The 14546-nt window shown below is 32.8% G+C and overlaps 1 protein-coding gene across 2 annotated transcripts in view; it reads left to right on the top strand.

The window, feature by feature from the left end:
• LOC118183308 (acetoacetyl-CoA synthetase-like) overlaps positions 1-10395 on the top strand; it is a 64817-nt gene extending 54422 nt beyond the window's left edge. For both annotated transcript variants that reach the window (XM_035352800.2, XM_035352799.2), the window contains 5 exons: positions 1240-1365; positions 2652-2721; positions 6024-6082; positions 6593-6795; positions 10019-10395. In XM_035352800.2, coding sequence (XP_035208691.2) covers positions 1240-1365; positions 2652-2721; positions 6024-6082; positions 6593-6795; positions 10019-10162 — 602 coding nt within the window. In that variant the 3' untranslated portion in view covers positions 10163-10395. The remainder of the gene's footprint in view (positions 1-1239; positions 1366-2651; positions 2722-6023; positions 6083-6592; positions 6796-10018) is intronic.
• The last annotated feature ends 4151 nt before the right edge of the window (positions 10396-14546 follow it).

Here is a 14546-nt window from a genome sequence, read left to right as displayed (position 1 = left end):
GATAAATTTAATTTTAAAATATTTGCTATTTCACAATATGTAGGGCGATTATTACTTAAGTTTACAATCCTATCGCGCATTAATAAAGTCTATTCATTCTGCTTTTCACACATTTAAAAAATGAATTTATAATAAAAAAGGGAGTTGAAACTGATAAGATTAATAGGAGATTCTAATACGAATTGCAAATGTTTTTCTTTCATTTTCAGTATTTGAAGTGAAGTTTCAAACTTTTTCATTGGTTGTTCAAATACTTTTTTTCCGTTTGGAAATTTGCTTAAAGATTTGCTTATTAATTTATTTGTTTACTGAAACAAATGTTTAGCATTTCAAAACTATGAACGTTCTACCCCGATACAGTTACTATTTTGCTTGTTCATCTGTCGCTTGTATCGACTGCTCTTCACACCATGGTAAAGTTAAAGAACGTTATAATTGTGCCTCACGGAATAACCATCCACTCTGCACCGTTTATTAATTTCTTCAAGACTTCCTAGAAAGCATCACACTTTCTTTGACTGGATCCCACACATTTTCAATGGAAAATAAATCCGATAATGTAAACAGCCAAAAAAGCAGTTACGTACAATAAACTCTAAGGAAGGCTTACTTTGCTGTTGCAGCATACGAATGTCATTATACTTCTAGAAAATTATCCACGATGAGACACTACAAGTACAGAAGTTCGACAAGTCGTAGAATGTCATTCAGATGATGTAAACGGACAAGAAAGCAATTAGGTACAAATGACCCTAAGTAAGGTTTATTTTGTTTTTGCAGGGTGAGAAGTGTCATATCCAGAAGTATATGCCATTTTCTATAAGGAAAATTATCCAAGAAGAGCGACTTCAAGTAAAGGAGTTAGTCGCAGAATGCTATTCGGGTGATGTAAGAGGCTAAGAAAGCAGTTATGTAGAGTTAACTCTGGGAAAATACTTCGTTGTTGCAGCACAAGGAGTGGTATTGTGATTCTAGAAAATTATCCAAAGAGAATCACTGCAAACACAAAAGTTCGAATAGATGTAGAATTCATTTAGGTATCGAGTACTCATTATGGAGGTGATGCCTGAAGTCTTGTGAGAGGGGATCAAGTTTTAAATCCAATAATCCAGTAATAAGAAGATTTGTGCATTTGCATTATTTCTTTAAAATATCGAGTAGAAGATTTAAATTATTTCTATGCAAAATGTTAATCTTGGTTTGAGTTCTGAAATGAAATTTCAAACTTTTTCTTTTCAGGTCGATCTTTAATTGGTGAGAAGGGTGAAATAATATTTGCAGCTCCATGTCCAAGTTTTCCTATTTACTTATGGAAGGACGTCGATCACACCATCATGAAGGAAACTTATCTTTCAAAATGTTCAGGTAAATTCTCATTTACAACTGAGTATAAAATGCGGCATCTCAGTTGAGAGGGTTCTGCTAAGAAGTAATGCTACTAAAACTGTCGCCAAATAGTGTGATTTAGCCCCAGAAATGGATAAGCGCGATGCAACAACACACTCGTAGAATAGTGCGTTGTAGTGTGTTGCCAGTTTAGCTTCTGAAAAGAAAGGTATAAAATTAACTACAATTTCTCTATTTCACTTTGAACGCATGATTAAATTTGGAACATGTTTTCTACAAAACAGCAAGCACTGAAGTGTTTTCAAAGATGGGGAACTGAATATATTGGTGTAATACGCAAAAAAATTGAAAGATTGTAAAGTTCGAAAATATTGCACTATAAAAGACAGTACGAAAACATGCGACACTACACAGATTCGTATTTAAGGGTCTTTATGCATTTTCCAATTTTATAAAGAAGTTAGAAATATTGTTGCTATTTTAAACGCCACTAAAGAATTTTAACCATCAAGAAGATTGCCACTAATTTTATAATTTATTTGTCAGATAATCTGAAAGCTTGAGCTGATATTTACTTAATATTTTATGTTTGCGGCATCTATAACTGGTATCTCTTAAATATCTAATTAAATAAATAGTAATTCGTGATTATGCAACCAAATAAAAAAAGACCTCCTTCTTCGACTTCCCATCAAAATATTTGACATTAGTTTGACTAATCTTTTTATAAAATAATTTATTTGCAAAATTTTCTAACTGTATGCTTTCGTCTGTATTACGACGTAAAATTATAAAATATATAGCAAAATTTTTAACTGTCACTAAATGGATTATACTTCTTGTTTCCTGGCAGCTCTGGTTTCCCATATAAGTCAAACGTAATAGATAGTTATTTTAGGTTCTTTGAATATCGCAAAGTACACGAAGGCTACCTGTCTGAGAGGACAGGTAAGACTGTCAAAGAAGAAGTGGCTCACATTTCACGTTACACATGGGAACAAACCACAGAAACCAACTATGCATCAAGCCCATTCGTCTGGGTTCGAACGTGGTTAACTATTCGGCTGGTGGAGGGGCAAAAATTCATAGATTGATAGTATAGTATAATAACGTAAGCAAATCATCAATCCTTCTCATAAATGCTGTTTTCCAAAGTGTGTTTAGAGCTTAAACATTTCCTTGTATAGTTACAGACCCTGATCAGTCCCAGTTTACCTAAAGTAAGATGGATGCTGGGATTCTCCCACACCACGTGATATTGACATAATCAAGTCCTTTCTCTTAGTAGACTATGTTTCTTTCAGGTGCCTGGTGTCAACACGATGAAGGCTGGATCAATCCGGAAACAAGGGGTCTTATTGTACTTGGAAGAAGGTACCTGATATGCTTCTAATAATCATTGCAATCTGTCTTAATTTTTATGTGAAAGTAAAGCTTTACCTAAACGTTTATTTTTCATGTATTAAAATGCTGATTTTCTATTTATTTTTTATTTCTTTACACTGAAATAATTGTACCTTCAAACCGAGATATGTAAAAATAACCCCCTTTTCTTTCAGAATGTAGGGATAAGCATTGATTGAATGGATTTTAAAAGTGCTTAAGTTTTACAAAATAAAAACTCATTGTGCAGTCTGAGAAAGGATCTCAAAAGACATTTTGCAATACATTTCTTGTGATGCTCAAAGACGTGCTATAGCATCACTTTAAAAGGCGTCTTCTTGAACATTATTATCTTTTCAGATATCATTTAACATTATAATAAAATTAGATTCTCTAGAAATAGAGACGTAATTACCACGTGGTAGATCTCTTGTTGTAATAACAAATGGAACAAAAGGAGAAAAATTCAATAAGTTCAGAAACAGAAAAATAAACGCTGAAATCACGAGATAGTAGAAACGAAAAAAAAGACAGATATTATTGTTCCGGTAATCTGACCTTTAACCAAAGGCATCCAAGTCTCATCGGTCAGAATACTGTAGGAAGCGGATGAAATGTACTCTGATTGCAATGTATAAATATATATATATATTTCCTAAACACTATTGATTAATTGATTATATTATCTCCTAAGTTTAATTAAAGTAGAATTATTTTAAAAGTGTGAATCCATACTGGTAAGTTATATTTTGAAAGATGTTTTGAAGTAATTTGAAAGCAAAATGTTAATAATGTTTTAACGGAGACTGGAGTTAAATCATCACAAAGAATAAAATTTCAATTGTAAAAGGAAAAATTAAAACATGTAATCATTGTCATTGATCGGAAATTAGTTGACTTTTCAAGGGGAACAAACCAACTCCCGTTCAATGAACAATAATTGATAAAAATACGTAAATACGAAAGTGTTTCGTCTTTACTCGAGTTATAAGTTAAAGCCAAACCGGCAATTCTAGTCAGGCCAAATATTTCCGCGAATAGAAGGAATTATGAACCAATGCTGATATTCAAAGAACTTATTCTTATGAAGCATTTTAGTCAATTCAATTTGGAGTAAAAATCAATTACTGTAGAGAAATTCTATTTAACTCGAGTAATCGTCCCCGACATTTTCATGTTTATGCATTTGAGTACTATATTATTTGTAGAAATTAAACATTGGAAATTGTCATTATGAAATCGAATTCAAAGTAAAGTTGAAATAAACATAGAAGATTATAAAAAAAGATAAATAATGCAAACTTTGTAAAAACAAAACAAAGACAATATAAGAATAATATAAAAATAATATAGACAATAATATAAATAAGATCAGTGAATGTACATGAAGATATAAAGGCCAGAAAAGGTATTAAGTAACTTACATTCTTTCTAGTGGGGGAGTTGGCAAAGTGTTTTCTTCGTGTCTGACTCAGAAGTGTAGGGTGTCCGAAAATTCTTAGCGGCAGTAGGGGCTTTGAATAATATCAGTCGGTAAGACTTGGGTGAAGTAATTTATGGTAGTGGGTGGGACTTGGAATTCTTGAGGGATGTATTTTGTGGAGTTCTTATCTGAGAGAGACCGTCTGTTAAGATTTTTTTGAAAATACTAGTGAATGGAAATTAATTAATTTCTGGCTAATTGTCGTGTCGCAATGATTAAGAATTTAAGAAAGGAAAAAAGCATTTAGTCGTAGCTTAAATTATCAGACGATAAGTTTAAAAAAACAGGAGCCATTTATTATTATTCAGGAGAAATAGCAGTTACAAAATCAGATATCCGGAGTAAATAAAAAGAATTACTAATAACTTTTTGTATAAAGTTTACTGCATCGTGACATTTAAGAAATAGCCCCGATATTCTTTTGCGAGTCCTTTTATAGCCTCTGAAAAGGCGGAGCTTCCAAGAAATGACGTCAGCCTCGTCAGCCAATCCAGTTCGCTTTAAATATTTCCAGAACATTCTATAACTGTACGTGTAGAAAAGGCGGGAAAAACAACTTGACTACGGGGCTGTGGATTTAATTCCACGTACTTTCAAATAAGAGAACATCGCCATTAAAAATGAAAAGAACATACAGTTAGAATTTTAAGTGTATTCTTGACTATGGAATTTTATTATTACACACATATATATCCGAACGTTAAACAACCTGTCTTATGCTTCTCAAAAATAAGTAATTCACAAGAGTTCAGACAAAATTCTCTTGTATAATTTATTTTGACGTTTCTTCTGTGGACTCATTCATCTGTTATGAGCTGTTACGACTAAGATAATCTATGTACGATATTATGATACGTTGGATATTAGACAATTATATTGAAATGTATAATATATATAGAAATATTAGACGTTGGATAAATCATGCACTTCTATAAGAAATCAAATCCGAAACAGTTTCTCAAAACAATAGGGTATATTGAGAAGAAACGTATCAGGGCAGATCATATTAGGGACATTTTGGAATAATAATTTTAAAAATGCGTTCTTGTTCATAGGCGTGTCAGGAATTGCAAAGATCGAGGTAGACATTAGGAGGATTAATAAATGTATGTTATTTTGATTAAAAGAAGAATAGCTCTACACTAGTGTCGCTTACACTATTTTTAAATTTCTGAATGCCAGAAGGTAATTACAAAAATAAAAAGTAAATTTATTGCAGGTGATATGCTCGTATTTTGAAATGCATTTAATCTATTCTTATAAAAATGATTTAACTATAGTTTCACGGTTTTTCAGACACCCTAAAATTAAATTTCAATTTTCTTCCTTTCTACAATTTAAAATTCGTTCATTTTCAGTATTTCATATTCGTATAAATCATTTATATTCAGAAATATTCATATTACATTTGTTATATTCATATTTTACATTTGTTATATTTGTTTCAGAGTTTGAATGTGTTGTTGTATTTAATACAAGCTGAAAATTAAAATTATCTGTGTTTAATGATTTTGCTAAGAACCAATTGAAAAATATCCTCCCCAAAATATGAAAGTTTTATAATTCGAGGGACTGATTTGAATTGCATTCATGTCGACAGAGGATCATTTCTACAGCTGAAAGTTTGAGCAAAGTTCATTTAAACTGCAAATCCAGAATAGTTTAATTGAAGATTTTGTGACCTAGTTTATTGACTTCTTTACTGGAGTGAAATGAAAAAGCGTTTTATTTGCAACTAATGAAACAAAGCTCATAAAATTCTTAAATACATTTGTTCATTAATTTCAGTTTTTTGCTTCATTTTTTCTAGTGATGATACTTTAATTCAAAATGGCGATCGCTTTGCAGCTGCAGATGTTTATTTTGCCAGTAAGTATACACGTTTATGCACAAAAAATATTTATTTTATCTCTATTTTATTTACTAAATGTCATATAGGTAATAGTAAGATTTCAGAGATTCCTAATAAGATTTTACTTCGGAACTCCGAAATTTTAACTTACACTAAAAATTGCAGTTAATATACAGTTCTGTAATCCAGAATTTTTTTTTTTTTACTTGGTTATTGGAGAAAACGTTTTTCTTCGATAAAAATCTCTCATTTTGCATTTACCATATTGTAAAGCGAGGCGTCTATATTTCCGAACATTTCTGAATATCAAAGTTTTGATAATTACCCCATTTCAGATTCTTAAAAATTGCAGTATGCTTAAGAATTATCGCCACAAAAACTAAATGCTTATCTGTTATTAATATGAATATTTTAAGTTTTATTTTATTTTAAATTTACTTTCACTTAAGGTATTAAATGAATCAATGCATGAAAGGCTATTTTCCTTTCTTAAAATCTACTGTTTGTATGTGTTTATTTATTTACAGTTCATGGAATGGAAGAGATCATGGACTACATATGTGTCAATCAGAGTAGGAATGATGGCGAATGTAGAGCTGTTCTCTTTGTCAAGCTGAAGCCGGGTTACACATTCACTCCCGAACTCAGAGATAAAATCGCCCTCACCGTCAACAGGGAACTGTGGGAGGACTGCGTGCCGCAAGTCATTTTAGAAGTTCCAGACATCCCTGTAAGTGAAACTAAATGTCAGTAAAACTGAAGTAAAGACTGCAAGGAAATAAAAATAGGACAAAATATTTTTCTTCTAAATTACTTTGGCATTTCTTAATATTGGGGACGAGGAGGTTTCCGTGGGACAGAAAAGACGTTGCTTCAGATTTGTTTGCCCCACGAGAACTGTTTTAGAGTGATCTGTTTAGCTTTGTATTCCTTGGTGATCGGAGCCAAAGAACCAAAGAACTCTTTGCAGTTCCGGAGTCTTTGCCATTAACCGGCGAATATCGTTCCCTTAACAACTAAGCTGTATAAATCAAGAAACGCCATTTTCTAGTTACCAAACACACACAGAGCACGAGGCAGGCTTGTTGTTCTTCCTCATTAGAAACAGAGCAGGCAGAAAGAGCAGCATCATTATTGGTGCAATTTCTCGGCGAACATCACGGTTAGCAACTAACTCTACAGATCAGGTATTCCCAAACGTTTTCTTCCATCGACCCCAATTAAAAGAATGGTACATCCTTACATTTTTCTTTGTAATATACAAACTACAATGCAATCATAATATAAATACTTACACATATAAAGATGTCAGTTAGACTAAGTTCAGGAGCAAAATTAAAGGTTTAAACAAATGTTTTATTAGGAAAAAAATGGTTTTGTTTTATTATTTTTTGAAATTTTATTTTTTTAATTTTAGAAATACAAATAACTTTTCAGAAACATAATTACTAATTCTAATTGCACAAAAGCCAAATTTTAATGAATGTTATGGCTGCTTGTGATGTAATAATGCATGTATTTTAATATTTGGCATAAAATTGCTTAATTCTTAAATCGCATCTTTTAAAACGATTCAACCCGTTTGTTACTTTCTGGATTAAACTATTGACTTGACTGAAGCCTGTGACTAGGTTAGGAAAGAGAAAACATAATAATGTTTTTCGGTAACAACTTTTATTTTGGGATATTTCTATCGAATAACCTTTAAATTCTAGGATTTAGCACACCCCTCTGTTTTGAATAAGACTTGCGCTTGAACATCTTTCTTCAATGTTATCAACTCATCTTGAATCTTAATATCAAGATCAGATGTACCGCAGTTATGTGGTTCTATGATCCATAGTGGCACATTCAAATTTTCAGTGTCTTGAAAAGAGCATTAAATTCTTCTTATAAATTTTGCAAGTAGCTAGTATGTAACAATATATCTTCTGAGGAAGTTTCGGAGGCCCACCAGCGGCCGAGCGGTAAAGTCGCTGAACAGTGGTAGTTCGGTCCGAGGTTCGAATCCCGCGAACGGGCTGGCTGCATAGGTGTTTTCGTGGTTTTCCCCATGTGTAACGTGTATACGAGGCAGTTTCCCTTAGAAAGTCCTCCACGAAGGCATCCCTTTTCTTAGGCAGATAGCTCTAGTGTACTTTGCCGTAATTAAATACACCAAGTGAGAAAGTTTTGCGTTCGTCGTACATTTTTAGTTGTGTTATCTTGTAATCCTGCCTTTTACTTTTTATATTGCATTTTTTGCATAAAAATATTATATTGTTGCGTGCGTGCGGGTTCGTAATAGATTGAATACACAAGTCCGATGAAAAGTTGCTAAAATTTATTCTTATCACAAAAAATGTAACAAAACGGTAAGATTTTTTTCCCTCATAAATATTCGCACAATATCACACAGTAGTTATATTTTAAACTATTAAAACGTAAACAGAACGCAATCCGAAGCGCAGAGAAAGCTAATTTAATCTCAAAATCACAGCAGCTAAGTAAACAACTACAACCAAGTAAATAACTGAACTAAGATGTTTCTTTCCGGCTTTTTAAAGATTTTTAATCGGTAACGAGAAGGTTCTGGTATTTTCTCGAGGTTTCTGGAAAGCAAAAGAGTAGAATTACGGTTGCAGATAACTTACATTTATTCACTTTAAATATAAATTACGAGATATCTATTCATTTGTTAAATGCGCGTGCTCCCGTATTTTTACTTTTCCGGCGTAGCTTTCTCTTAAAATAAGTTTCGTGCTGCATTGCACGGGGATATAAAACAATTTTAATTATAATTCTAGTAAAAATAGCGAACTAAACATAAAATCCGTACCAATATATTTAAAAATATTACTGTTTTTTATAATAAATTAAATAATTAAATAATTTTCATGTGTTATTCTCCTTGTGTTTATTTCATATGAATATCTTCCTTTATTCATTTATTATGTTCATTTAATATGATTTAGCTTTATATCAATAAGCAATTAATTATCAATTTTATAATATGAATAATTTTTATAATTAATGGAATCTTCATTACGTAGATAAATTTCCTTTGCCTTTTCGGCTATCGAAATCGAAACCTTGATCATCACTGATCCCTACGACTCCGTTGAGATCCCCTAGTATAGACAAGCAAACGAATGGTTCTCACTGCCAAACATAGATGGCGCCCGGAGACTGCCTTGGTGCTAAGAACTAAGGACGACATAGCTGCATGTATAACAAAGAACTTCAATACATATTCTTTGTATATAAGATATGTTTGTTCTAAAAAATAGTGATGATGACGCTTCAGGGATGCTACTGACTTTTTCTTTCCAACTGATATTAACTTTTGAGCTAATGTGATTAATTTGTTCCCTCCTCTTTTTATAAATTACTGTTTGTTTATGGAACGAGAGCTTACAGAATTAAAAAAAAAATTGAAGTGTTAATATTTTTCATAGTTTTCACGTGCTTTTTGATAAATATGGCTGTTGTTTCTCCTGTTCTTTGAAAAATATGCGAACGCCTATAATTTACATTTCCATTAATTTTTCTTCACCAGCCTTACCTATAAATATGTAATAAATATAAAAATGCCTTTTAAAAAACTCCAAAATTAAAGTATTCTTTCGATATTCTGGCTTATAAAGTACCAATGAATTCGTGTAATTTTTATCATTATATTCAGAAATACTACATTTCCATTTATTGCATGATACATGACATTTCCACTCCAATTTCTTCACCGGCTTTACTTATAAATATGTAATAAATATAAAGATGCCTTTAAAAAACTCCAGAATTGTTAAGGTAGTTTGCTCGTCTTTTGGCTTATAAAGTGCCAAAGAAATGATAGAATTTCAATCACTGTCTTCAGAGTATTTTTCTGTAACTGGTTATGTAAGCTTTCTCCCCACACATGTGTTTTTAACATCAGATCGTTGATTATTATAGTTGTTTTTTGCCTTTCTTTTCAGTACAATGTGAATAACAAGCGACTGGAAGGTGTTGTTCGAAAGATAGTTGCAACCAACCAGATTCCTCAAGTGAACAATATCAACAATCCTGAGTGCTTGAAATACTTTTGCGATATACCAGAGTTGCTAAGCTACAAAGTCTGAAAAAACGCCATTGAATAAGTGTCCATTTTTGTAAGATTGTGATATTTTGCTTACAACATCAAATACTATGTGAATTTTAATGCAACTATGCCTGGAAAACAAATGCATTATATACAAACTGCATATACATCGTTTCGAAAGTCTTTATCTACTGAATGCGAATAAATACTTTATGTATCATTTCATAATTGCTGCGTTTTATATATTAAAGAAATAAATACATTTTACATATATATTTCCTTGAAATGTTTATTTACTTTTGGGTAAGTCTTCAATAAGTGAATTTATGCATTCATTTACTGAAGATTTTGTAAGTGAATTTATGCATTCGAAAATGAATCAAAAATATATCTAGAATTAGTTCCTAACAGACGTTAGTGAGAAAAATCAACTAATCAGAAAGGGAAACTGAAAGGTTTGGTTTATTGAGATTATGGCAAATCACACTAGGTCTATCTGCCAAGGGCAAGAGATGCCTTCTTGGAATACTTTCCAAGGGAAAATGGCCGTATATACGTTACACTTCGGGAAAACCACGAAATGCAGCCAGGCCGTTCGCGGGATTCTAAATTCGAACCCGAACTACCAGTATTCAGCAAACTTACTGCTCGGACAGAAACTGAAAACTGGTGGGCCCAGAAACTGAATAAAAGTAAGTTTTATTGTAAAGAAAGATAATTTGTAGATATTTTATAGTTTAGCATTGTTCGTGGAATAGAACGAAGGTTTGCAAGATGGTAAAATAAAATCTAAAAAAATACAAAAACGTTTCAAATTAAACAGTTTTATTTAATTACACTAGATTGTTGTTCATAATTATGTAAATTTATTTTAACGTTATCGGGATGAAGGCGCGGGAGGTCCAAAATGGTTCACGAGCGCATGATAATTTAGTTTTTAAACGTCTTGAGTTCGAGGGAGTCGTGCTTGCTTCTACGAAAGTAGTTTTATAAGGAGACTCTGGAGTGTTTTCTGATTTTCAGTACTTCTCAGGACCTGGTGTGACGTATTTAAGGAAGAATGAGTAAAGTGAGTTTCATACGACATCAAGAATCTGCGATTAAGTTTCAATAAGTTCTATTCTGTACAGTGCACAATGACGGAGCACGTAATAAATAAATAACATTGAGCTTTTAGACATCATCAATTTACAATGTACTTCATTGTAACGACGGAACAAAAGTACAACTAACTATTAGCTATCATGCTGTAATATCCTAGCTAAATTAGAGATCCTTGTAAGCTAGAATACTGAAGAACTGTGTAGCTACCATTCGTTGAGTTTTTGTAAGTAGCGAGAAAAAAATAAGGGATAAATTACCTTTCAGTTCAACTCAAAATTGATTAACAGAGGCCCATATCGGCCGTACAATAAGTCTCCACTCGGGCTTTAACTCAAAATAGAAAAAAAGTAATCTAATGCTAAATAAATTTAACCAGTCGAAGCCGCACAGAATTAACTAACGCAGTTGAGCCTTATTTAAAGATCACCGGCGTATACTAGCAGGCATGCAGAAGTACGACCGAAGAACAGTACATTTAGAATAGCAGCCGAAAGTCAGAATGCTCTCTCTTACTGAAGTTTCTGTTTGGCGTTGCCGCCGCGTATAGTTTGAAAAGCTGCAAGCTGTATACCGGCTATCTTCATTTGGTTGCTTAATGTAGCGATGCAAGGACAGAAATGCCTAAGTGAGTGCTGGAGACAAGATATAATACATAAAATACAAATTTTCTCATAAACTGGAAGACTATATACACAATATTTACAACCAGTTGCTTTGCATTAAATAAGTGATGAGGATGAAGTCAAAATCATGCTATAAACTTATATTCAGCAGAGATTTTGGACAGAGCACAGATGCGAAAGCGAAATAAAGCTTTATGTAGGAAAATTTTGGGTATCGCTAAGCATGAAAGCCGCAAAATGGCGAAAATGGAGGTCCTCATGAAGAATCTCGTAGCTGAAAAGCTCAAAGTGGTTCATTACATTACATTCTTGCGCTTCCTGTTAGAAGCGTTCATTGAGTTTTCTGAGAAACTTCGCCAACGGTTCGATCTTAAGGTCGTCGTGAAGACGTTTGTTACGCACATAGAAGCGAGCCTTTGTAATAATGCGAAAATATCCACTTTGCACCACTTGAAGCTTCTTAAGTTCCTCATCGGAGATAACTGTCCATGCCGGAGAAGCGTAAGTCATGACTGGTCTGATAACGGAAAGGTAAATAAGTTTCTTCTAGTTCAGGTCCGGTGAAGAGTATTTCCCAATAATTGGGTATAAGCATTTGATGATTTTAAGTGTCCTGTCACGCACATTATTAACATGATGTTTCCAAGTTAAGGCGGTCGTTAAATAAAACACCAAGATATTTGACCTGGAAAACCACTGGAAAAATTTCGTTGTATAAAGACAGTGGTTTTTTAATCGGAGTGTTCCTTTTGCGTTTCCGAATGACGAAGAGCTATGACTTTGAGGTATCAATTTGGATTTTCTTATTGAAGGTGACCCAGACTTCATCTTAAATACTCGTTTGTACCTCATTTGCATAAATCGTAATCCGGAAAACTCATTTTGGCGGGGAAATTTAGGTGGAAATTTAAAATGTATATGAAAGGCATGTTCCAAAATAAAGATAGCTATTAAAAATTAAGCCCTACAATACTTTGTTATATAACTAAAAAATTGTAAAACTGCCAACAATAACTAACTTTAAATCAAAATAGTCATTCTTATGTTTAAATATAAATTTTGTTTTCCTTATCTGTAAAAATATTTTGTCATTCTTTCGTCTAAAATTTCGTCTTTCTTTATATCGAATAATGTTATGTCCATTGTTATGTCCAAATTCTCATATCTTACGTCTTAAATTTTAAAAAATAAAATGTTTTGAATTGATATCATATTAAGATGCTTTAATAATTTTAAAATTTTGATTTTATTTTCTAAAATTAACTTTAAATTTTTTAAAATTTTATTTTAAAGTCGCAGAACTTTCAAATTTAACCAGTCGAATCATTGGAATGACTTTAAAATTAGAAATTCAAGTATGTTTCTATTCTTTGTATATTGAAGAAAGAATAGAAACATACTTGAATTTTTTGCCAAGGTCCATACGTGAACCAGTTACAGAGGCTACCCAAAAGAAATGAGAAACCCCCAAAACCATAAATTTCGGGATCTTGAGGAAGATAAGCCTCATTTAAATCTTTGAAATCCAGACCGTTCGCTAAATTGTACCCTCAAAATACCAAACCGTCCGAAATACTTTTCCAGTTTCACAGCAGTTTCCTCCCCTCCCCGTCCATTAACGCAGAAAATAGGTGTGAAGATTTCGAATGACATCCTTTGTACTTTCTAACAAAGATTCCATTAGCCTTTGACCCTTTCTTTATAAAACTATTCCGAAGGTCAAACGAACAAGCTTTTCTGGCTTTGTTATTATCACGACTTAGATTTTGTTTATTTCCGTTATTTTTATAGGAAAGAATAAATTGATTAAAAATAAATATAATACTTAAATTTCTAAACTGCAATTTTATTGCTGTTTAAAGCTTAAAGCACACTGTACCACAAAAGAATCAACAGCGAAATGTCACGACCAAGCAAAAGATAATAAACCTCTTAGGACAAGCTGTCTGCAGTACACTGATACAATGCATTTGGGGCAACTGCATCTGCTACTGCATGCCTTAGGAGGAGGGAAGAAAACAAGATTACAATCTCGGCCGTTTTTGGGCGGTTTTGGTTGTTTCAATGTAGGGTCTTGTCGGGCGGATTGGTTCTGAAAGAGTTAAACAGAAAGAATTTTTCAGAACTGGAGAGACGGCCAGAAGCCACAATCCCAATTCGTCAGACCTGCCATAGTTCCAGTGACATGATGAAACGAAACCTGCCGAAGAAAATTCCAAGAAACTAGTTCCAGAACACTTCCATTCGTTTCTTCGTCGATGAGGATAATCTCCTTTTTGAAGGAAGAAAACGTACCCCAAAAACATCTGACAAACTGTCCGTAAGACTTAAAACCACTAAGCTGATATTGAGCTTCGCGAATATTGACTAAATGTATAACCTGTGCCACCAGCTCGACAGCAGAACAAAAAGATTTTGAGTAGTTTCACCTGCCTCTTTAGGTGGTACTTTTTCCCATTAATTTTCCACCTTCATTATGTGGCGTAATACAGTGACTGTTCGCATAGTTTTTAGACGATTTTACTTTGCTGTAAAAAAAATCTTTTGCTTGGAATTCTTTTAACTGCAACTATATTTTTGAATGTATAATTGTCGTCTGCTACTTGTGAGATTTCGATATCTGAAGGTACGATAGGTGTAATGTTGTCAACAGCAAAGGGAAAAAAATGTTGGAATTTAGCTTCAAGTGCAAAAATT

This window comes from Stegodyphus dumicola, chromosome 7, assembly GCF_044657685.1.
Source record: "Stegodyphus dumicola isolate Sdum_Otavi_A_Nest chromosome 7, ASM4465768v1".
In the NCBI taxonomy this organism is placed as follows: domain Eukaryota; kingdom Metazoa; phylum Arthropoda; class Arachnida; order Araneae; family Eresidae; genus Stegodyphus; species Stegodyphus dumicola.
Note: the sequence above shows the minus strand (reverse complement) of the source record. Positions and strands in the feature narration are given on the sequence as shown.